Source organism: Chelonoidis abingdonii, chromosome 2, assembly GCF_003597395.2.
Source record: "Chelonoidis abingdonii isolate Lonesome George chromosome 2, CheloAbing_2.0, whole genome shotgun sequence".
NCBI classification, from domain to species: Eukaryota; Metazoa; Chordata; order Testudines; family Testudinidae; genus Chelonoidis; species Chelonoidis abingdonii.
This window is the reverse complement of record NC_133770.1, coordinates 280,936,898-280,960,378: the sequence shown is the minus strand read 5'-3', so window position 1 is coordinate 280,960,378 and position 23,481 is coordinate 280,936,898. Positions and strand designations below refer to the sequence as shown.

Sequence of the window (23,481 nt, the reverse complement as noted above, 5' to 3'; positions counted from 1 at the left end):
CAAATCAGTTACTAGAAGACAGCCATGTGCCAGCCGCATATGCTGGCAGAGAAAGGAATGTTGCTAGCTACCATCGTTACTAAGAAAGTAGCAGCAGCATTGTGTGCGGACAGAACCCTTGTGTAGAGCCAGAGGAGCTTGATTGATTACAAACTGTTAAAAGTTGTAAAGTAGACGGGGTGATGGCACTGTCCTTTATGGGGTGCAGAGGAATTTGTCTTTCTTTTCAAGTCTTGAATTGCAGGGCATGCTAAGTCTCTATTAATCTTTTTTTTTTCCTCAGTGTGCTTTCTTTCTTGTCTTGGTGTCTGTGGGTAGGGAAAAAACTGTCACCTCTAAGGGTGGTTTCTTGGAGCTTTTTACAATTAGTTTCAGTGAGGAAATGCACAAAGTGTCTTTAAGCGTTCTTATCCAAAATCTTAAACTTGTTTGTGGTTAATTTGTGTACATCATAGTAGCAACTGAACAGCAAAGTTATTCGTGTGCAGTCTAACAATCTGAGCTCTTAAGTTTCCGTCATAGTTGTGGGGATCTTCTGAAAGAAGGAATCAAAAAGACATTTCACTGTATTTTGTGAGATGGTCCAAAATCCTTCACTGGAATTTCCCGTCTTGTCCATGCATTTTACTTCCCTTTTGCCTGCCTTCACTGATGGCTCTGCCGCAGTGGGACATGAGCATATGCTGTGCTTGCTATTTGCATGTAAATGAACACCCTAAATATCTTGTTTTGCTCCAGAATTGCCATGTGCTACAATAGCGCATAGCTTTTTTAAATGAAGGATGTTTTTTATAAGATTGACCGCTTTACTTGCAAAGTAAGAAAATCTCAGGAAGCTATTCCCACTTCTATGCTCCATGCTTTGAACAGAGGTGCTTTAAATTCAGCATGCCAGTTTAGATTGTTGTAAAGAATTTTGGGGTAAACAGTATATTTGCCAGCTGAGCTGTTAACTCAAGCCTGCAAAGAATTTATCTGGAGAACAAGGGCTGGCCTCCTCAGATTTCCCACCTCTAAATCCGTTAATGGGTACGCAAGCTTATTAATATAAAAAGCATACTCCTCTACTGGTGTGTATATGCGGAGGGGGAAAAGATGCTACAGTACCATTTTTAAATTCAAAATTGACAAATTTTGTAATTAGATTTAGTTTATTTCAGAGTTTGTAGCATTTAGTGCAGTTATATGGCCAGAGAGCAAAAACACTTGACTTCTGGGTGTTCAGATTATTGTCCTCATTATGTTTTTCATAACAGGTGGAGTATTGCTTTTTTCCATTGATGTCAAGTGTTGTGTACTAAATTCCTGTGCCTACTGGGATTAAACAGCCAGCTGGTGTTAGGCTGTGTGGTGCTGGTCTCCCTCCATTTGTGGAAAAGCATAACTACCGTATATAACAAATGTAGGAAAGCTAGAGATGAAAGTAGTTGCAGTAATGCAAAATATTAGTGCCAGACCAAATGTTTGGATACTGACCTGCTGAACAGCACAGCGTGGGTCTTTGAACATAGTACTGGATAAAATAGCTTAGCAGGTTTCATGGAATCTAGATAACCATTTTAGTGACACAGATATCCAACTTAATCTTAATACTCATGTTAGTTGTCTTTTGGTTAAAGGAGTTCAGAAAGTCTCCAAATTTTGCCTAAGAAATTGCTGTCTAGAGAAGTGGTAGAAAAAAGACAGTTAATTTTAAAGCTCCGTTCTTTGTACCAATCCATGTTAAAACTAATTTCAACAATGAATTATTCCCGGGAGCTAGAGTTCACAGGTATTTCAAAATACAGTTGAGATCAGATTTTTAAAATTGGCTTCGCAGAATGCACAGCAGCTGCCTTTGGAGTGTGTGCATCTAGGAGTGCAATGAAAACTTGTTCTGACAGTCATACCACACTAAACACAGCGAAAGAACGTTAACACTCATGCAAAAGGAAAGACATTCACAAGTGGGAAATGAAGCACATCATGGAATACCTGGAAATGGAGCATAACATTCCTCTACATGCTTTATTGGGCCCTTTTGGGCTGTTCTGCTTAATTGTGCATTTAATTGTTCTTCTTGGTTGGTGTTGCCATTTTAATTTAAACATTTGTACTGTATTCCTGTATGTTAAATGAAGACCTATGAAATTTCATGGAAAGTATGTTATGTTAACTTTAATATAGCATTTAGTGAATTTCCTCCTTTTGTTACCCCGCCATCCTCCCTTGCATCCCGCCAAGGAAAATGCTCTAGAGTTGTTCTGCTTGGAAAAGTGACCGTATAAAAACAGCACTGCCATACTCTACAGAACTGCTCACTGTGTGTTCTCTCAGCTGTATCTGCTGCCATTAGTGACAAATTCTTTGTTCTGCCTTTTGCACCTGTTAGGCTTTAGTTCCAGCTCACCCTTCCATATGAATATCAGATAGAATTCCAGTAGCAGTGATGTCCTGCATATGCCATCAGTTTCATCTAACCCTTAATACATATAGGATGTCACAGAGAATCCTGGTGCATTCTGGCCTAGGCCAGTGAACACTTGTGTATTTGCATGCTTTTCCCATTTCCTAAACTCAGCCAAGTCTTGCACGAAGTGCATCCACTGTATATGGACGTAAAAGACTTAACCAAACATTCTGTTCCAAACGGAACATTTTGAATACAGATATTAATTAATGAATTTGGACTGAAACCATTTACGTGTTTTCTCAGATTGAGGGGTTTTATTTTGTTTTTGTGGGGTTTGTTTTTAAATTCCCAAATCTTGTTTGGAGGTCCTCAGAGGGCAGAGTTTTGTTGCTCTTCAGGAATAGTCTGCGCCTCTGTATCTTAGGCTATGTCTTCACTACCCACCGTATCGGCGGGTAGCAGTCAATTTCTCGGGGATCGATATATCATGTCTCATCTAGACGCGATATATCGATCCCCGAACGAGCTCCTATCGATCCCGGAACTCCACCAACCCGAACGGCGGTAGCGGAGTCGACATGGGGAGCCGCGGACATCGATGCCGCACTGTGAGGATGATAGGTAATTCGATCTAAGATACTTTGACTTCAGCTACATTATTCACGTACCTGAAGTTGTGTATCTTAGATCGATTTCCCCCCCTAGTGTAGACCAGCCCTTACTGAGCTCCATTATTTACATTAATTAATTACCAGGTCTGGTCCACATCTTCAAAGTTTTGCCAGCACAGATACGTTGATAAGGAGTATGAAATATCACACCCCTGACTGACATAACTTTATTGGCAAAAGCCATATGGTGCAAGCACTTATGTCAGTATAGATTATTTTATTCAGGAGAACTGATATAAGCTATACTGTCAAAAGAAACCCTTTTGCTAGTATAACCTGCATTGCCACTAGGGGTTTTCTTGTATATCTGTACATGTATAGCTAGATCCTTTCTATTTAAAACAAAGCCTTAGTACCCATTGACACAAATAGCACAGATGCAGCTGCTCCTTCAACAAGAATCTGCATCTCTGAGGCAGTTTTCCTCTGATTTGTATCTTCAAAGACTTTTTGGCATCCTTAGTTACAGAGAAAATAGCTATTTAGCATACTTCCTTCTCAGCCAAGCTAGAATCCCATAGCCTGGGCAAATTTTCAGTCATGTGCATATCCAAGCCCATTTAAATACATTATCCAGTACTTTTTCAAATATGCTGTAGTACTGAATATTACACTCCATCTATCCTGTGTTGACAATTGCATGGCTATGCAGTGCATGACTTTTGGCTTGTCATAATTGTGGGTTTTTTTCTGATTTAAATGAAATTAGTTAAGAGGGAGTTTAGACCAGGTAACAATTGCAAAATCACACTTGTTTCAAAGCGGTCTAATTGTTAAAAAAGTTAATGAAAACTTTAAAAATTAAGTACTTCAGAAAATTGCTTCTTTTTTTTTAATCACCTTGAGCAAACAGTATTTAGAAATGTTTGCCAAGTGCAGTTCAGCTAGAAGTTTCCCAACACTCAGTTGTTTTGCCAACAATTCTTTTTGGGGGGTGGAGAGGGGAGACCTGTGCTAACCTAAATAATGCTATAAACAAAAGCTCCTTCTTCCCCCAAAAGGTAGTTTATAGCATGGTTTTAAACAAGTTTGTAATAGCATAACAGTGTTTGGTTTGCATGCAGACAGGGTTGCAGCCATGCTAGGCTCCATATAGCCCAAGAAATCCCAAAAGGGCAAGTCTCTGAGGCACTGATCGATCCCTCAATCCATCCTTTACTTTCATGGGACTGCATGTGGGCTTGCGGGATCAGGGCCTATGGCTTGTAACCCATGAAGGAAACTACCTATTATTTTAACAGCTTGAGTTTAAACAAGGATTGAGTGATAAACTGAGAAGTCCTACTGCTTGTCAGCTTGTCACAGCCTTGGTATTTAATGTATTTAATAATCAAGCCTATAGTCAGCTGCTTCTTTAATCTATGCTCTGAGATGGAAGCATCTTGATAACTTTGAAACTGCAAAATGTTATGTCCCCTTTTCATGGTGTCCCTTCCCTTTTGGAAGGAGAAGGGTGTCTGACATAATTGGGCTTTGCCCTTGAAGATAAAAAGGAATCACTTAAGTGGAGTCTTAAAGTCACTTCCTGAAAGACAGTTGTCATGCTAACCTTCTGTACCCTGCTCAACAATGAAGTTAAAGGCTAGAAGAGATAAGAGGCTGATTGTAGCCACCTGCTTTGAGTATATAGAAGGCCTTGTAGTTATACAGCTGCACGTTTCATCAAATAATCATTTCATTGATACGTGATCATTAAGTAGAACAGAATGATTCTAATAAAGCAATTTAGTCTGTCTCTCCCCACTCCCCCCTACTCCTTTTTATTCCTCTGTGGTGTTGAATAACAAATGAGCACGGAAATAGAACCATTTAAGTCTTTACAGTGGCCTCCTTGTAGCAGTATTACACAGCTTTTCATTTAATTAGTTTATAATGAAGAGGTTTTTGATCGTCTTAGGCTTGTTTGGGAGACGCGTGTGTGTGGTGAATAATGCATTTTATTTTGGAGAACACAGAATCTTTGATTTATTTTTTTCCCCTTTTTTTAATTTGATAAAATTTGACAGTTTTTTTTTTAAGCACTGATGAAAGGTTCCATTGTATAGCAGTAATGCCATTCTCCACTTGCAGAATATTGCTTTAGACACTGTCAGATAATTTTAGGGATGTTAATGAATCATTGTAATGCGCCCCTGTATGGTACATACATTTTACCCACATTTTGTAAGTGGAGAAACTGAGACGTGGTAGTTAGGGAACTTGCCCAAGGAGTCGTAGAGCAGGGAGTGGAACTCAGGTCTTCCAACACTTTACCATTTCTTTTACTAGGAGACTGCCAAATATCCCGTTATAATCTCTTCTCTTCAGGGGATTGTAAGTGTCATAGAAGCATGCTGGGACTTTAGGCAAAATGTCAGCTTTTAAACAAAATGGAGTTTATATTGGTTCAACAATTTCTAAGCTACAGAAATGCATGGGAGTGGATGGTATTGCAGTGCAAAGCCTTTTATCTGGCTCTATCAGGTTGGGTTTGGTAACAGCTGAATGCCGGTGCACTGTTTGCTTCTGGGAAACAAACTGACAGCATTCTGTTCTTCAGTGAACACGTTTTCCCTTTGCAACTGGCCACTCGTAGAGAGTCTTGGTGGGTAAGATGTGAACAGGCACAGAGATTAGACTATCATCTCACTTTTTAGAAGTGGGTCTCTCTGGGTCATGGTTGGAGAAAGTGTATGAGTTAGTGCTGGAGAGCTTTCACTGCAGCTGCCTGTGCTTGACTGTAGGTAGACTTCACTTTTCAGGGTCTATGCATACTTACATTAAAACTTGTATTTTAAATATGAAACTACTTTCCCCTATGGATTTTAAAATCCTGCTTTGTGCTCTTAAGCACTAGACTGCACCAATTGTACTGCATATTTAATACACAAACTTTCTCCCATATTCCATTCATGTTGTGAGGCTAAACTCCCATGTATAATGCTGAGGGTTTGCCTGGTGGATTAGTTAGTGGCTGAAGTACTTACTGCCATGTGAACTTTGATAATTCTGTAACAAACCCAATAGTTCATTAACATCTCATCCTATGGGCAAGACACTAAGTTACTGTAATGCTGAACCAAAGTATGGGACTGCCTTCCCATCTGTGATGACCCTCTGAGGAAGCTAAAAATTAATGCTAATTTAAAAACAAAACCAACAGCAAGCTTCAGCAATTCTGAAGATGAAAAAATTTTGGAACAGCTCTACTAAGATCCTATGACTTGAAGAGACCACCTTCTGCCTGGTGCTAGTCTATGTGAGCAGTGTCCCACCAGCAGATCCCAGTATCTTTAAGCATCTTGAGCAGATGATGTCGTTTCTTTTGGTAACTCTCAGTGGGATCAGAGGGTAATAGCCTGTAGAACATGGTGTTAGAGAACTGCCTAGCAGCCGCTTGTTCATATTCCGACCTATTCATGATGATGACAGCACTTCCTTTGTCAGCCTTTTTTATTATGATGTCAGAGTTCCTGAGGCTTTGGATGGTGGTGTGTTCTGCACGGCTGAGGTTCTTAAAACTACAATACCCACCTGGTGAAGTGAAGAAACAGAGTGACAGAGCCAGAAGAGTACCCAGAAGTCACTTACTACATGACAGGCCCAACAAAGAAAGTAACTGAATGCCACTAGCTGTCACCTTCAGCCCCCAACTAAAACCTCTCCAGCGCATCATCAAGGATCTACAACCTATCCTGAAGGACGATCCCTCATTCTCACAGATGTTGAGAGACAAGCCAGTCCTCGCTTACAGACAGCCCCCCAACCTGAAGCAAATACTCACCAGCAATCACACAACAAAAACACTAACCCAGGAACCTATCCTTGCAGCAAAGCCCATTGCCAACTCTGTGCATGTATCTATTCAAGGGACACGATCATAGGACCTAATCACAGCAGCCACACCATCAGGGGCTCGTTCACCTGCACATCTACCAATGTGATATATGCCAGCAATGCCCCTCTGCCATGTACATTGGCCAAACTGGACAGTCTCTACACAAAAGAATAAATGGACACAAATCAGATGTGAAGAATTATAACATTCAAAAACCAGTTGGAGAACACTTCAACCTCCCTGGCCACTTGATTACAGAAAGTCACAATACTACAACAAAAAAATGTCAAAAACAGACTCCAATGAGAAACTGCAGAACTGGAATTAAATTAAGCTTGAATAAAGACGAAGTGGATGGGTCATTACACAAACTAAAAACTATTTCCCCATGCTAATTTCCCCCCCTGCTGTTACTCACACCTTCTTGAAAACTATTTGAAATGGGCCATCCTGATTATCACTACAAAAGTTTTTTTCCTCCTGTTGATAATAGCCCACTTTAATTGATTAGTCTCGTTAGATTTGGTATGGCAACCCCCATCTTTTCATGTTCTCTGTGTATATATTGTATTTTCTACTCCATCTGATGAAGTGAGTCTTAGCCCACAAAAGCTTATGTCCAAATAAATGCGTTAGTTTCTAAGGTGCCACAAGTACTCCTCGTTCTTCTTGCTGATACAGACTAACACGGCTACCACTCTGAAACCTATAAACACAGTGTGCCTTCTCACTTGGATAGGTATTTACAGACATATTTAGGTGGTTTTCTGGCTTTTCTGATCAAAAGCATGTCAAGATTAAAAATCCAATTGTCTCTTTCAGCAGTTCAGTCTCATACACTTAATTATACTTCAACATTAGCTTTTAAATGGGAATTTGAAATGCAGTGACTTTGTTGTCGCAGTATGCTTTGAATGAACCCCAGGTTTGGTTTGTTTTTTTGCTGCAGCAGAAGCCTGCTCACACAGATCAGCTTTTTCAGCGCATGCTTGCCACCTGCACCCCTCTATGGACTGATTGACTGTGTATCCATTAGCTGCCTGCTGTGTTGAGATGGCAGCAGCCTGCAAATGAGAAGGCTTTGAGGAATACAACAAAGATCACCATGGTCTGCATCAAACAGCACTGTAATTGTTTATGGCAAGTTGCTATATGCAACTGTTGGGTTTTTTTAGTGGTCCCATAGCATTGTTACCCTGGAATGAAGATGATGAGCTGCTGGAAGGTCTGGATCTGGGACTTAAATAATCTTTGCAGCTATATTTTGATACTGACTGTGCCACTGCAAATGTCTCGTTTCTGGGATCATCAGACTCGGTGTCCCTCTGTGCTTCCATTTATGCATACATTTTCATTCAGTAGCACATTTGATCTTGAAGGTTCTGAAGAAACTAATTCTTTGTGCTTTATTATATGAGGATGAATCCTTTCTCTTTTGTTACTTAGCAACTTTTGGCAGTCACTTGTTTCCTAACACTTCCTTTGGTTTTAGACGAGCTGAGTCAGATACATTCGTGTGCTGTTCGGAAATGACTTAAACATTAACCACTGATTTTGCGGTACTGATCAGCAAATTTCACATTTACCACTTAGAGTGAGCAATTGCTTGGTGAATTCAACACTGTGAACAGAGAAAAATAAGATTAAGCTAACTGACATTGTACAGCATCATTGTAATGGGGTGCACTCACCTTTCACGAGCGCCCCCCTGGCAGTGTGTGCACCTGCACTTTCTCTCTGCTCTGTGGTAAGTCTTCAGCGATCCAGCCCTCCGGCCAGGTCTCACACAGTCTGTATGTGAGTTCAATCAAACCTCATCCTGGATATAAGTCCAACAGGGGGCCCATCTCAGGTCCCTTTGTCTGCAGCCGTATCTCTGGGCTCACTCTTCAGTCAGTCCAGCAGGACCTATTGTAGTACCCTGGTTCAAACTGCCTTTCAGCCCTTCTGGCCTCTCTCAAATTGTCCCCCCTCTGGTATGGAGCAGTGCCCCAGAGCTCCCTCCCTGGAGACAGTGTCTTTGCCCCCTCTGGGCCTTTCTGGCCTCAGCTCTTCATCTGGGCCATTAAAAGAGTTCAGGTCCTCTTCTGGGGTGTATCAAAGACCAGGCCATTTTCCCAGTGGCTGGTGGGGCTGACTCGGCCCCGCCTCTACTCTGGGTCCCAGTCCAGGGACCCTATAGATAGCAGCCACCTGCCACAGCCTTTTAAATAAACGGTCAGTGGTACAGTTCCCTGGGCCACTTGCCCATGGCCCCAGAACATTCTTCACCCTTACCTCAGGGCCTTGTCCTGGTTGAGTCCCAACAGCCAGCGTGGCTCCTTCATGTTCCCCCCAGCCTCTGCCAGCACTGCTCTGTCCTAGGTCCTGTAGCTCCCTCAGCTAGCCAAGCACATGGTCCACTCTCCTCCTGCTCTAGCAAGGAACTGCTCTCACTCTGGCCCTGTAACATTTCTTATACTAGCCAGCTGGGTCCTGATTGGCTGCTCCCTGCAGCCCCTTTCTGATTGATTGTGTCCCATACAGCCACTCTAGGCAGCTTGGAGGACCCTCTCCACTGCCCTTTTCTGGGCCGGGGTGTGGCAGGGCTGCGAGGCCTCCAGGAGGGACCCTCAGAGCCAGGTCCACCACGTCACAATCGTATTATCAGATGCCCTACCCACTCACAGCAAGATTTTAACAAACTAAGCCTCATGCTCACCATTGACAACTTCTCCCAGTCTCTTCTCTTTAATATTCACTGACATTTAATTTCATGTGCTGGTCTGGCTTCTCCTTGTCACCATTGACTCTACCGATTCTTCTTCCCTTCTAGGCTTCTGTAACAGTTCTAGACTTTGTTTCCTAACAGGCATACAAAAACTTGGATCTGCTCATCACTTCATTGTTTTCTAAACATTTTAGGATAATTTTCATTCATAGATTGAAATTTACACCTGATGTTTATGGTATTAAAAAAAAAAAAAGTCAAAAGATGGGGGGAGGGGGCTATCGTTTAAAAAACAAACAAACAAACAGTCCTTCCATCCCAAAACTAGTGTTGTTTTCTGGAAAAACCCAGTTTTTTCACACCTCTGAAAGAGCTTGTTGCAATTAATAGTAAATACTTTGAAAATCTGCAAATGTGCTTTATTGTTATTAATAAACAGAAATAATAAGTAGACCTTGTTTCATGCAGTTTTGTCGTGCATATATATATCCTTGTGTGTTGAATGTGCATATTTATGTTGGTTGGTTACTGCTACTTGGGTTATAATAGTACTGCCTGGTAGTTTTTATTAGTGCCCTTATTTATTTTAGCTGACCCTTATTCTCCGTTTTACAAAACACGTTCCCCATTTCCCATTTTCCGTTTTTAAATGGCTCTTCCTTTTTCTCATGGTGTGGGGTTAGAGAAGCATAAATATTAACCTATAAAAACCCTAGAATACTTGTGTTCCTGTTCAAGTTTCCCCAGTTCTTGCATAATGCAGCATTTCACTGTATCTTGAATGGTAAGTTACTCCACTAATGACAATGGAGAAAGTTTTTGCTTAGGAGACCTTCCTTGAAATCTCCAGTAGTAGTTCTGCCTCCATTAGGACAAGATGTTCTGTTCTTTGCTTGTTTTTTAATGGCCTGGTAGTTCTCTGTTAGGGAGAATGAAGAATAAGACCATACTGAGCATGTGGGACAAGAAAGATCCTGTCAGTAGCAGACATAATTTTTCACTGTGGGAGACGAGGGGTCTGATTTTTCCGCTTTTAGGTACCCAGCTATATGTGCAGTAACGTTGTATGAACTGCAGTACTAACCAGAGAAGATTGATCTGCCTCAACTGTAAAGACCCATTCATGTCTGCAAGCTTTCTTCAGTCATTGTTTTTGCACAATTGTTAGTTATATTACAGCACCTTCATTCTTATAAATGTTAGTAAAACTTTAAACTTCTGAATGTTTTTATTAAATTAATTCTTTAAAGGAATTTAATTCTGAACATGTTCAAAAGGGTAAATAAAAGGCTTCTGTCATAATAAAGAGCCAAAAAATAAAAACCCACAGCATTTTGTGCAAAATATTTGCAATTTCATTCTGGGTCATTTGGTGGGCCCAAAATTTTGCTATTTGTGAAAATAATTTTAACATCAAAACGTGACATTTGGCAATTTTTTTAAATGTAAAAATTGATTTTCAAATTGAAATATTGACCATATTGAGCTTTTCACCTGAAAGTAAACACATTGTGCTTAAACAGTCTAGTTTTTAGGAAAACTCACAAAATTTCAAAGCATATTGCAAAATCAGATCAATATCACAATCAAAATGAAAAATTTTACATTTTGAGGTTTTAAAACTGTTATGGGTGTTTCACACAACCCTGGTAAATATTTTTAACAAATTAGTTAGGACTTTGTATAGAAGTTTGCTGAGATGCTACCGCTTAGCTTACATATAGCTAGAACCATATGGCTATCAAAACAAGAGCTAACTGAATACAGAAAAGGCCAAGATGATTGTTTAATTAAATTATAGAGCAGCCAAATGCTTTCTTTAAAAGAAAATATATTTCGGGGAGAAAAAGTCTTAAAAATTAATCATTTGCTGTCAAGAGAAGTTTTCATTAGGAGGCACTGAAATGAATGACTGGGAGCATAGCGCACATAAACAGTGCCATCTTCTGGCAATATTATGAAGTGATAGATGCATGATCTGTGACGATTACTGATATGTGTACTATATCCAGGATTGGGTTTGGGAAGAGAGAGCGTAATCTGTGCTGAAATGGGTGTTTTAAATACCAAAAACTTCGCAATATTGGCTGCGAAGAATCTGGCGAAAGGAAATTAGTCAAAAGTCCTGGATATATTGTTTCAAGACGTTGGATTACTGTGTCTCTGTAGACACTGACCTGATCAGTGTTTGTTGCTGCTCCCAACTCTCTCTCTTCTCTCTTTACCCTGCTTCTTCCTCCTACACACCCAGCTCTGATCTCCCAGCTCTCATGCTCCGTTTGGATCCCTTCCAAGTAAAATGTTGAGAGTATGTTGATCCTCTACACATTCTTGGCACACTGAGCCCTCTAGAGAGAAAACTATTTTGTCCTCTTGTTAATCTAGTTCTCGGCTTCTGGTGATCAGCAATAAATCTCTTTTCCTAAATGTCAAATATTGTTTAGTAGTTCTGCTGTTAATAGTACACTAGGGACTTAATTTTACAATGTGATATTTAATTCAGCTTCCATCAACATCACAGTGAGAGTTTCACATCTGAGAGATCCCTGTTCCTTAACTCTTTTGTATTTCGTTTTCAGGTGGTACCAGAGAAATTGGGTCTGCGCTGACAAGAATGTGCATGAGACACAGAAGTATAGAGTCCAAACTCAGGCAGTTTTCAAGGTGAGCAATTATGCAGCCTGGCCCAAAGCTTGGGAATCTAGACTACAGTCAAAACATAATTGTTACTGAGCCCCTTTTATTCAGGAGCACGTTAAGCTGTTTACCAGTGTTGGCTTCCAGCTGACCTCTGACTTAAAGTCAGTAAGAACAGGCTTTCTTTTCTCTCCCCCAACAAAATGGACTTCATAGAAATGGAGAGGAACAGGGATTTAGCTGCTCATTCTGAGAATTGGTCTTGCCAGCTCAAGCTGCTTTAAATGCTGGAAATTCCTAACATCAAAGTTAGTGTAGCTCAGCAGTGAGCAGTCAATTCATGGTGTTGGGGACTGGGCTTAGAATTTCTGTGTTGTCATTGAGTTAAAGTAAAAGCAAGTACTTCATCTCATCTTCTCAAATGCATGGGAATCCGAATAACTTGCAGCCAAGAAGGTTTGGGAGCAAACTGACTTGAACTGAACTCCTCCACTGCGCCCCATTTCAGTAGATTTCTACAGGACATGAAAATAGTGAGGTGGGGGAGGATAACACAATCTTGTTGTGTGTTAGGAAGAAAGCTGCCAATATGCTTACTCCAACACCTTTTATCACAGAAGTAAAATACATACTCTGCGAGTGGTAAGAGGAAACTGTGACCTGCCATTTCTTTGACCTAGATACATTTTTTTTAATGGGCTAAATTTGAGGGACTGAAGATTGGTAAAAGGGGTAGTCCTGTCATCTCTCAATTACTGGTTTGAATTCAGCTTGTGTCAGCTGTGACCAAAAATTGGCTGGTCAGTAGCCTATTTTAAATGAGTTTGGTCTCAATCCAGGTCCCTAGTGGACAGTTTCTAATGCCATATCATAGAATCCACAACCACAGTTGAAATTCCTATTTAGCGTTCTCAGCAGAGATGCCAGGAATTCAGCGGGCATAGAGACTGAATTACCCCAGCACCATGTCCCCACTGATAAGGATTGGGGCACATGGATGAGGCAGGATATAGACGCTTAGACTGCTGCTGTTTGTGCTCTGCCTGTGCATTACGTATTTGTACAATCTTTTTGGATAAATAGAAGCCATTAGTCTTCAGGACATCAATCTAGAGCATTCTGCAAACATTGACTTATGCAAGCATGTGACAAATGAAAAATCAAATTGTTTACATTGGGACTGTTTCAGGTCACTCTTCTGGTTTATATTCTATTCCACACCTCCCCTGAACTTCTACACACTAATTCTTGTTCTTCTGTTATGCGGGTTTTTTGAGTGTCTCATCTTTGGCTTTCATCCAACCAGAGAAATTTGGGTCACGTTGTAACACCTGATTGTATAGCAGGCACTTAAACACTTTCAAGTTTAGATATTTGCATTCCATGGCACTATTAACTGTTGCAGCAGAGTAAAATACTCCAATATTGACCTTGGCTCTGGATATAGAAATAAGGGCATCTGCAGGATTTGATTGCTCTTTGTGTTTTTTCAACAAAATTAGTGCTTTAATTGACTGTCTGATAAACCCACTTCAAGAACAGATGGAAGAGTGGAAGAAAGTGGCCAATCAACTGGATAAAGACCATGCAAAAGGTAGTTTATAGAGGAAAAACACTGTAGTATTATAGGACAAGGTTGTAATACAAGATTTCTTCCTAACACGGCACTTCTCCTTTTACTGGGTATTGGGAAAACCATATTACACTTGCTTAAGATCTATACTAATTTTCCTTATTATTTTTTTAAAAACTACTTAGCAAATATAGTTTGCTAATTCTTCAAGCGTTGCAAGCTTAATTTTGAAGCTAGGTGCTGAAGAGTCTAAATGAACTCTGTAATGGGCTGTTTTCAGCATATTACTAAACCTAGGTGAATCTTCTCTTGTAAATTTAAGTCTGGCATGGTGTTTTTCTCAGCAATCTCTTGCTGTGTGATGCCTTGTCATGCACTCTGCTGGGGATATGGCACCCACCACTCGACAGCCCTGGGATTTGCAGGCTACCTGTAATGTTAAGGGAAGCCTCAGCCAGATCGCCCTCCAGCTATCATGTAGTCTTGTAAAGCATTCAGTCTTTTTTGTTTTATATCCAATAAGATATAAGAGATAAATATTCAAAGAGAACTTGGAAAACCATCTGTTAGAGGGCAGGAGAAGCCATCTTCCCACTCGGCAGTGCTGTTCTGTGATGGGGTGATCTCTCTCATAGAATGCACAGTGTGGGGAGAGAGGGATAGTTGCACACAGCTGGAGCCATGGCTGTTGCCAGGAAACAATTTCAGACATACGAGGTGTTGCACTGGGGGCAGTTGACCTCTGACACAGCCGTTTGAACTTGTTTATGTTTTACTGTTACCCTTTAAAATTCAAGTCCTTGGGTCTGTGTGAACAAAGCAAAATCATGCTTGCTGATCTAGTAATGCTCTGAGCATTCAGATCATGGCTGTGCAGTGACCCGGGCTTGTTGGACTGAGAACAGTTGAGCCTCCTGTGGAGGCTGCACAGTGGTCCCTGTGGGAGGATGTGCCTCTTAGCACCCAGTTGATATTGTGGCCTAATAGAAGCATCAACAGTCTCTGAAGGAAGTTCCATCCTGTCCTTCACTCTTGCAACTACAGAGGTGCCTGGGGGAGATTTAAGCAGAGAGAACCAGTGGGCAGGAGGGATCAGCTGGGCTTCTAAATGTGGGGTTCTCTGAAGAGTGGAGGTTGGGGATCGGTGCAGCCAAGTGGATAGAGCACTGGAATGGGGCACAAGAGACCTGGGTTCAATTGCTGGTCCTGCCACTGTCCTGCTGCGTGATGGTGGGCAAGTCACTTCCTTTTCTATGCCTCAGTTTTTCCATCTGTAAAATTGGGATTATGATACCGACCTCCACTATAAACCCCTTAGAGATTTACTGATGGAAAATAGTATATAAGAGCAAGGTGGTATTGCTGTTAAAACAGATGAGAGATTGCATACCTGGGACCAAAACTATTTGCCGAAATTGACACATTCGCAAAATGTGTCGGTCAACCAGAATCTCCATTTTAAAAAAAAAAAAATAATTTTTTTTGCAAAAAGAGTTTCAGCCAAAAAGTTTTGCCTAGCTCTAGATATGACAGCCCTTCCCTGTCTTTCAAAGGGGATAGTAAATATAGTGTTCTCTATTTTACAGTTAGTGGATACTAATTTTTGAACACACACGTTCTGAGAGGCCTGTCAAAATCTTCCTGTGTTCCATTGCTATTAATGGATAAGTCATGAATCAAGCTAGTTCTCTCATTTTGTGTTATGTTCACTGATATGTCTGTAAAGACCTAGTTTATTTGGGGGAAAAAAGGGCCATTGGGGGTACATCTACACTGCGGTACACTGCATGGCACAGGAGCAGTTGGCTTGTGTTAGCTGACTCAGGCTGATGGGGTGCAGACTGTTGGGCTATAAAATTCCAATGTAGACATTTGGGCTCAGGCTAGAGCCTAGGCTCTGAGACTCTGCCAGGGAGAAGTGTCTGAAAGCCTGGGAGCCAGCCCAAGCCCAAACCTCTCCACCGCTATTTTTAGCCCCACTGCACAAGCTCCACGAACCTGAATCAGCTGACCCAGGCTCTCAGATTCAGTGCTATGTATGTTTTATTGCATGTAGGTGTACCCCGTGAGCACTATTTCACCCAAAACCAAAGCTACAGAAACTACAAAATGTCAATCTGATTTTTAAGCTGCTCTGATTAAAAGTGAAAATCCCTGTGTGCTGTGCTAAAATTTCTAGTCTAGGGAACATTTATAGTGTCTTAAAACAGAGTCTCTTTTGTAAAACAAAGACTGAACCAAGTATCAAATGTGTTGATATACAGACTGTGTTTTGTAGAGTACAAAAAAGCCCGCCAAGAGATAAAAAAGAAGTCATCAGACACGCTGAAACTGCAGAAGAAAGCAAAGAAAGGTAACTTTCTCCATACTTTTATCAATGAGATACTTTTGTGAAGGATTCATTGGCAAAAATTTCCTAGCTATAGGATGTTCTGTGGAAACCATCATTCCATATAGTGTCACATCTCCTGTCATGGTGTTCTAGTAGAAAGCATAAAAGCTGCTGTCTGTTTTAAAATGCCTTAAAAGAGTGTGAAAAATCTCTCTGTACAAAATTGATCAGCATAGAGAGGTTTTTTTAAATGGAATATTTTTGTGTTTTTTTTCATGTTAAGAAACTGATAACGTTGTATGACTTGTGCTGTGTTATACATGCAAAATTTCCTGGAAGCTTTGGAATAGTATAGAAAAGCCATTATGCAAATGCTCTGTAGTAGTTATAGAAGGAAATTTTGCTGTTCTCTCTTTTCCACCCCCATCTTTTACAATTTATAATCTCCTAAACTTCCCATTGTTTGTTAGAAGATTCATAAAATGACAGCTGTAGGAAGCTGGTATTGGTCGCTGTCAGAGAGTGCACTTAGGAATAGTAAAAAGCCAGAAGATGAGGTAAAGAAAGGCAGTACAATAGTTTCCTCTTCCTCCTCCTCCTCCTCCTCCTCCCCCAACAAAATTCCCAAACTCTTTCTCTCATAATCCAGTGATACAATGTTTGGTAGCAGAATCTGTGGTTTTTCACAGTGGTTTGTTCCCCATTGGTGATTTGTCAGTGCTTTATTTTAAATTGGCACCTTCTTGAAGTCAGAGGGCTGTGGTGGTAACACAGAGTGAGGTCCCGAGCTCTGCAGAGTGATGCACAAACCTCACCAGCCCGTAAGTTTCATATTCTTACTACTGCCTCCGTACGCTTGCAAAACTGGACTGGAAACCTTGCAGGACCAAGCTCTCCTTACCTCCTGGTGCTGTGCTCTCTGATATCAGCTGGGTCGGAAGTATGCTTTGGACAGGTCTCCTATTGGAACTTATACTTCCCATGCTGGCTTAAACCTGGAAGTGTAGAGCCAAGCCGAGTGAGTGGTGGGATGTGGAGTTTCCTTCACTTTCAAGTATCAGAGAGGTAGCCGTGTTAGTCTGGATCTGTAAAAGCAGCAGAGGATCCCGTGGCACAGGATCCTCTGCTGCGCCTTCACTTTCGACATCTCGGAGATTCAGATGAATTCATGTTTTATCCAAGGCATCACTAACTTCCCTTTCTGACCACTGAGTTAGCAGAGATTATGAACTGTATTCTAATGGATAATCATATGACTAAATTATTTCATAGTAAATAAATTGCTCTTGAAGCTTCTCTAGCTATTTACAGGAAAAATGGAGGGGAAGGGAAAAAACCAGCAAAAGACTGCAAAATAGGTGATTAGCACAGTGGGGCCAGCAGTCTTTGCCGGTATCAGGAGTTCTTCTGGGGAAGAATCCAATATCAAATCATAATCTCGGTTTAGGTTCTTAGCTTTGCTTACTCCTTGTTTGAGAAATTGGCTGATTTCAGTCTTAATTTTATCGAACTAATGTATGCTATTCCCCTCCCAACCACCTGCAGTCCCCCTTTCTTTTTCGTTGGATACCATGAGCAACCCTGGAATGCATGGCGTCCTTCAGATGGAGAGTTACAGAGAACGTGTCTAGAGTGGGACCGTGGAACCATCTTTACATGAGTTTTGTCTCAGAGGTTATCTCCTAGCGGGTTATCCCTTGCTCTCTCCCAGGCTAGCCGGCACACTCCGTGGTGCAGAGACTCCCTGGAGATAGGGTGACCAGATGTCCCAATTTTATAGGGACAGTCCCAATTTTGGGTCTTTTTCTTGTATAGGCTCCTATTACCCCCCACCCCCTGCCCTGATTTTTCACCCTTGTTGTCTCGTCACCCTGCCTGGAGAGAAGGAACACTTAATGCCTTCTCTGCTGGAGCATGGAGATATGTTCAGTGCTGTCCTATCTAGTTTCTTATACCAGGCTCATTACCATAGTATCTGAGCATCTTCCAGAAATGCATTAAGCAAGGTGACTAATGTGTGTGTTCTCTTATCCTGTCTCCATGTAGAGAAGGATGTGCAGTGGAGGCTGTTGCCTTTTATTTATTTATTTATTTTTTTTAAAGGAACCAGAGCTGGCTAAGAGATCATTAGCTCAATGTGGTGTCTTTTTTTATTTTGTGAAAGGATTAAAAGGGGAAAAGTAAAAGACCATTTGCATTAGTGTCTCCATCATGACACAGATTCCATTGTGGTAATACTGTGAATAGGTACTGGTTTAAAAATCCAGTCACCCTTTCTAAATGTTGGCACTTTGGGATATGCTGTCAGACTCCTTATTGAATCGCCCATGCTGGTGTGGAATGCATTCTTGGGACACTGCAGCTCCCTGAGTCGTCTCTGTCTTGAGGAATACTTGGATCCAAAGTTTCTTTAAGGTAGGAACTGAGGACAAAATTAGTGGCAAAGGGTGCAGCAAGGGAGGTTGGAAATGAGAAGAATAAAGGAAGCCAGCCAGATAGCCAACCCAATACACAATGAAATCAGGGTCCACTGTGTTTCTTAGGAAACCTTTGTCCCTTCTCTCTCTCTACCTTGAGTATGGTTACACAGCTACCTAGCTACAAACTAAAGCTTAAGTAGAAGTGAAAAAAATGAATTCCTGAGTCTGTCAGTCCAGTGGATCGCGCACACAATGGAGAGGAGACTAGCTCCTCCCTCTAACATTTGAAAAAACAATGAAGCAAAGAAGAAAATAGGTGTCATATGCTTTCTCTTCTCCCTATCCCTTGCCTTCTGATCCCCAGACTTGAAGCATCAAGACGTTGTCCTTAAAATAAAATACATGTCTAGCTAAAAGCAGGCATCATGAAGGCAAAACTGTTTTTATGCTTCCTTCTAAATATCTGCTTAATGTGCCTCAGTCCTGACTGCACTATTCTTGCTATCAATCTGCAGTATCTTATAAGCAGAAACTTCTAGTAGTGACAAACTGAAGTAGAGCTTGGTAATTAAGTGTCAGAGCTGTCATAAGTAGATAGGTAAGGTAAGGGTTAATTTTCTTTTGCCTGTAAAGGGTGAACAAAGGGAACCAAACACCTGACCAGAGGACCAATCAGAGAACTGGATTTTTTAAAAGTCAGGGGCGGGAATTGTGTACTCTGGTTCTCTTTTTTGTTCTTCCCGGCTATGGAGCAAACAGCTTTCTGCTAACTCCTATTTGTTTCTAAATTTCCTACAAAGTGTGAGTAAAGGAAACAAAGTAATTCGGCTGTGATGAGCTTTTGTGTTGTATTTACAAGTGTGTTGATTTGCTGGACTGGTTTTAAACGGGGCTATCTTTTAATCAGACTGTGTATTCATATTTTCTTATAAGCAAGAGCCTGTATTGAGTTTCTAATGCAAGATTATTGTTTTGTATTTTCTTTCTTTTTATATAAAGTTTCTTTTTAAAACTTGTGGAGTTTCTTTCCTAGTGAGGCAAAGGGAAGGGAAAAGCCAGGCTGTGGGTTATTTTGCTATTGTTCCCAGGGAAGAGAACAGGCTAAGGGGAAGAGAGAAAGAATCAACTCTGTTCCCTTGTGGTTGCAGTTTTTCTCTAGTTACTGCTACGTAACCGGGGGGGTGGGGGGGAGGGGGAATCTCCTGGTGGTTAGCTGTGATTTAGCTTTGAATGCCTAGCCTCGGGGGATAAATAGCTCTCTTGGTTTTGCATTCAAGGAGTTAAGTAGCATTCGCCCAGGCTCACCGGAAGGTGGGGAAGCTGGGGATGAGATAGGGAGACCAGGGGTCTGGGTCTTGGGGGTCTTCCCAAAGGAAGTTTGGGGAGTCCACAGAGGGTCCCCCAGGAGTATTTGGGGAATCCAGGCTGAATAGAGCCTAATTCTTATCTTGGTGCAGCGAAATAGATCCAAAGCTGGGGTATAAGCTTGGGAAGGTTCACAGTAAACACCCAGATTTTGTACACTAAAGTCCAGATCTGGGACAGACGTTTACCACAATGATGGGTAGCGGTGGGATATAAAATCCAAAAACCAGTAGCTACCTTATTTTTCTTTTTTTTGCTAGGGATTAACAGGGAAAAGGGTTGGTTTTAAAGTGCTAGAGAAAAAAAAAATTTTCTGCTTGCTCTTAGACAGCTTGCATTGTGTATAGCAGAGTCATTAAGAGACCATTACAGCTCTTTTGTAACAATTGTAACTTAAGTACCCAGCCAGCAAACGCACACAGGTGAATACAGTTAGCTTTTGTTTGTTCAATTGCCTATCAAACAGAGCCAGAGCAAGTCAGTCAGTTGCTAGGCAATCTCAGGAGGCAGAAAGCCAGCATTCAGGCAACAACACCAGGGGCCTCCAACACAAGAAAACAGAAACCATGAGTGCCAAGATGCGCTGAAAAAGGAATAGCACTGCAACAGCCTTAGACAACAAAAAAGGAACTTCAAAGACAGATGGACCGAATAAAGGCTGAACAAGAAGCCCAGGATGGCAACCCATAAAAGAGACAAGAAGCCCAAAATGCAGCCTTCCAACGGGAGATAGAAAAACACAAACTTAGAGATGCAAAGGTTACAACAAGAAGAAGCAGCCAAGAGGCAGCCTTCCAAAGGGAGAGGGGGAGCCCACCGCCAAGAAATGGAAAAACAACAAAAGAAATGAAGAGAGGGAAAACAGACAAGCATGAACTGGCGATGGAGCTGCTAGGCAAATGCTCCAACCATCCTAAACCCTCCGACACCAGTTGTGGTTCAACCGCCCAGGAAATTTTCCAAACTACAAAGCAGGTGATGACACAGACAACCTGTCTGTGCTACCAGAGACCCAACTTCAGGTAGTGGACCCGGATACCATGTCAACGGCTAAACCAGCCACAACACCTCCAGTCCCAGACCCGGAACTGAACAGCAACCCGCACCAGCACAAGCAAGTGCAAGCACATCTTCAACCCCAACGCCGAAAGGGGACCAACGACCTGAACTGGCTGACAGCAACAGACAACCATACGAGAGGCTCAGCCAGAAGCTGAAATACACCAGGTGCACCAGCGGACAGCGGTACACCAGCTACAGAAACAACCCCATCATCTACATCACTTCCAGAGGGACCAAGCCAAGTCCCCAGTCTGAGGAAGATATGGTGTCCCAGCTTCAAGGGAACAAGTTCCAGACTGGCAGAAGCAGATGACAGCCTTCAAAAGCTTGGGTGGCGGCACGGAGCAACCCACCGCCTCTCAGCTCTTCTGACCGATCCCAGTTTGTTTATAGACCAAGGATCTTTTACAAGGAACTTCTTATCTGTGGACGCCAGAAAGAATGGCAGCCGCACAAACGTTGGTGGTCCAACTAGACAGGGGAAGATCTTCTCTCTCTTGTGTGGTGAGTTCTCTGATTGGTCCTCTGGTCAGGTGTTTGGTTACCCTTTCCAGGTAAAAGAAACTTAACCCTTACCTTACCTATCTACTTATGACACAAGCGCTGGAGCTTTCTGTGTTAGCTTCTCTCTCTCACGCACAGTCACTGGGCCAACCAAAGACATTCCCTCCCCCACCTTGTCTCTCTCATGTGCTGGGCCTGACAGGGCTACACCAACGCTGCGGAAAGACATGACGGAGGCTGTCTTTGTCCAGCCATGCCTGCCAGAGCCACGCAGGAAGTGGTTTACGCCAGGCAGCGCAGGGTGGAGAAGTAGCCAACTGACCCCTCGGCCAACAGCACAGAGGCTGCGGCCTGTTCCACGCAGGTGATTGGGAGCCGCGTCTCACCCAGCATGGATGGCAATGTGGCTGTGTCCTGGGCCCAGGGCAGGGAGCTGCTGCTGCGGTCAGTTCTGGGCAGCACTCACTGGGCAAGCAGGCAGACGCTTTTGTGGTGCGTGTCGGCGCTCATGAGCACGTCCCAGCCACCCTGCTTCAGGATGAAGGTGACCTGGTCCCCGTAGCGAGCACATTGAAGCAAGGCTTTCATGGCCTTTTCCACGAACCTGTGTGCAGAGCAAGCCTCTTGTTACTGAGTGAGCCCAGGCCAGGCCCTGCCGCATGCCTGCGGGAGACAGCTCAGAACCCAGGCTGGGTGCCGGGCTTGCGGTACCTGACAGGGCTGAGGGGTGTGGTCGTTTCCTCCTGGTTATGCTCCCTCTTGTGTGAAGCACTGTGCTGCACTGTGTAGCTGATGTGGAAGAACAGAGAGATGTAAAGCTGTGTGACCTTGGCTAGAATCACAGACGGGACTTCGGCTCAGCGTTGCCATGCCCAGCTTCATGTGCCCTGCTGCCTAGTGGACTCACAGCCCTGGGTTAAGTGCCCAGGCTCCGTATACGCTCCAGAGGGAGAGTCAGTTGGGCCAATTGTTAAAGAGGGTGAACGGGACGGCCTGGATAATTTCAGGCCTGTCAGCCTGACATCGATTCCAGGCAGGATAATGGAGCAGCTGGTATAAGATTCAATAATAAAGAATTAAAGAGGATAATTTAATTAATGCAAATCAACATGGGTTTATGGAAAATATTTCCCGCCAAGATAGTTGTGATCAATTTTTCGATGAGATTACAAGTTTGGTAGATAAAGGAAATGGTATTGATGTAATGTATGTAGACTTCTGTAAGGCACTTGAGTTGGCGCTGCACTCCAGTTTGATCGGAAACCTAGAAGGATACAAAAGTTACGTGGCACACATGAACTGGATTATAAACTGGCTGATAGGTCTCAAAATATAATTGTAAACTTGGAATCAGCACTGCACTGGTGTGGTCTTGGCCCTATGCAATTTAACATTTTCATCAATGACCTGGAAGAAAACATCAAATCATCACTGATAAAGTTTGCGGATGACACAAGAATTGGGTGAGTGGTAAATAATGAAGAGGATAAGTCACGGATACAGAACGATCTGAATCACTTGCTAAACTGGGGTGCGATCAAACAGTATGTGTTTTAATATGGCTCATTGTAAATGAATACATCTAGGAACAGGACGAGGGACTCTATTCTGGGAAGTAGAGACTCTGAAAAGGACTTGGGAGTCCTGGTGGATAATCAGCTCATGTGATCCTGGGATAAATAAACAGAAGAATCTTAAGTGGGAGTATTTGGCACTGGTGTGACAACTGCTGGGATCCTGGGTCCAGTTCCAGTCCCCCAATGCAAAAAGAATGTTGATAAATTGCAGAGGGTTCAGAGAAGAGTCATGAGAATGATTAAAGGATTAGAAACCATGTCTTCTTCTTCGAGAGATGTCCCTGTGGGTGCTCCACTTTAGGTGTCGGTGCGCCCCTGCGCCTTTGATCGGAGATTTTTACAGCAGTACTCCTACCGGCCACTCATGCTTAGAACCTGTCACTCACTCTGAGTATGTCACTAGAGAGCATGCGCCGCCGGT

The 23,481-nt window shown here is 42.4% G+C and overlaps 1 protein-coding gene across 12 annotated transcripts in view; it reads left to right on the top strand.

Moving 5' to 3' along the window:
• The window catches only part of MTSS1 (MTSS I-BAR domain containing 1), a 196,265-nt gene that overhangs the window by 132,022 nt on the left and 40,762 nt on the right, over nt 1-23,481 (top strand). For all 12 annotated transcript variants that reach the window (XM_075063227.1, XM_075063226.1, XM_075063223.1 and 9 more), the window contains 3 exons: nt 12,170-12,254; nt 13,730-13,821; nt 16,079-16,153. In XM_075063227.1, coding sequence (XP_074919328.1) covers nt 12,170-12,254; nt 13,730-13,821; nt 16,079-16,153 — 252 coding nt within the window. The remainder of the gene's footprint in view (nt 1-12,169; nt 12,255-13,729; nt 13,822-16,078; nt 16,154-23,481) is intronic.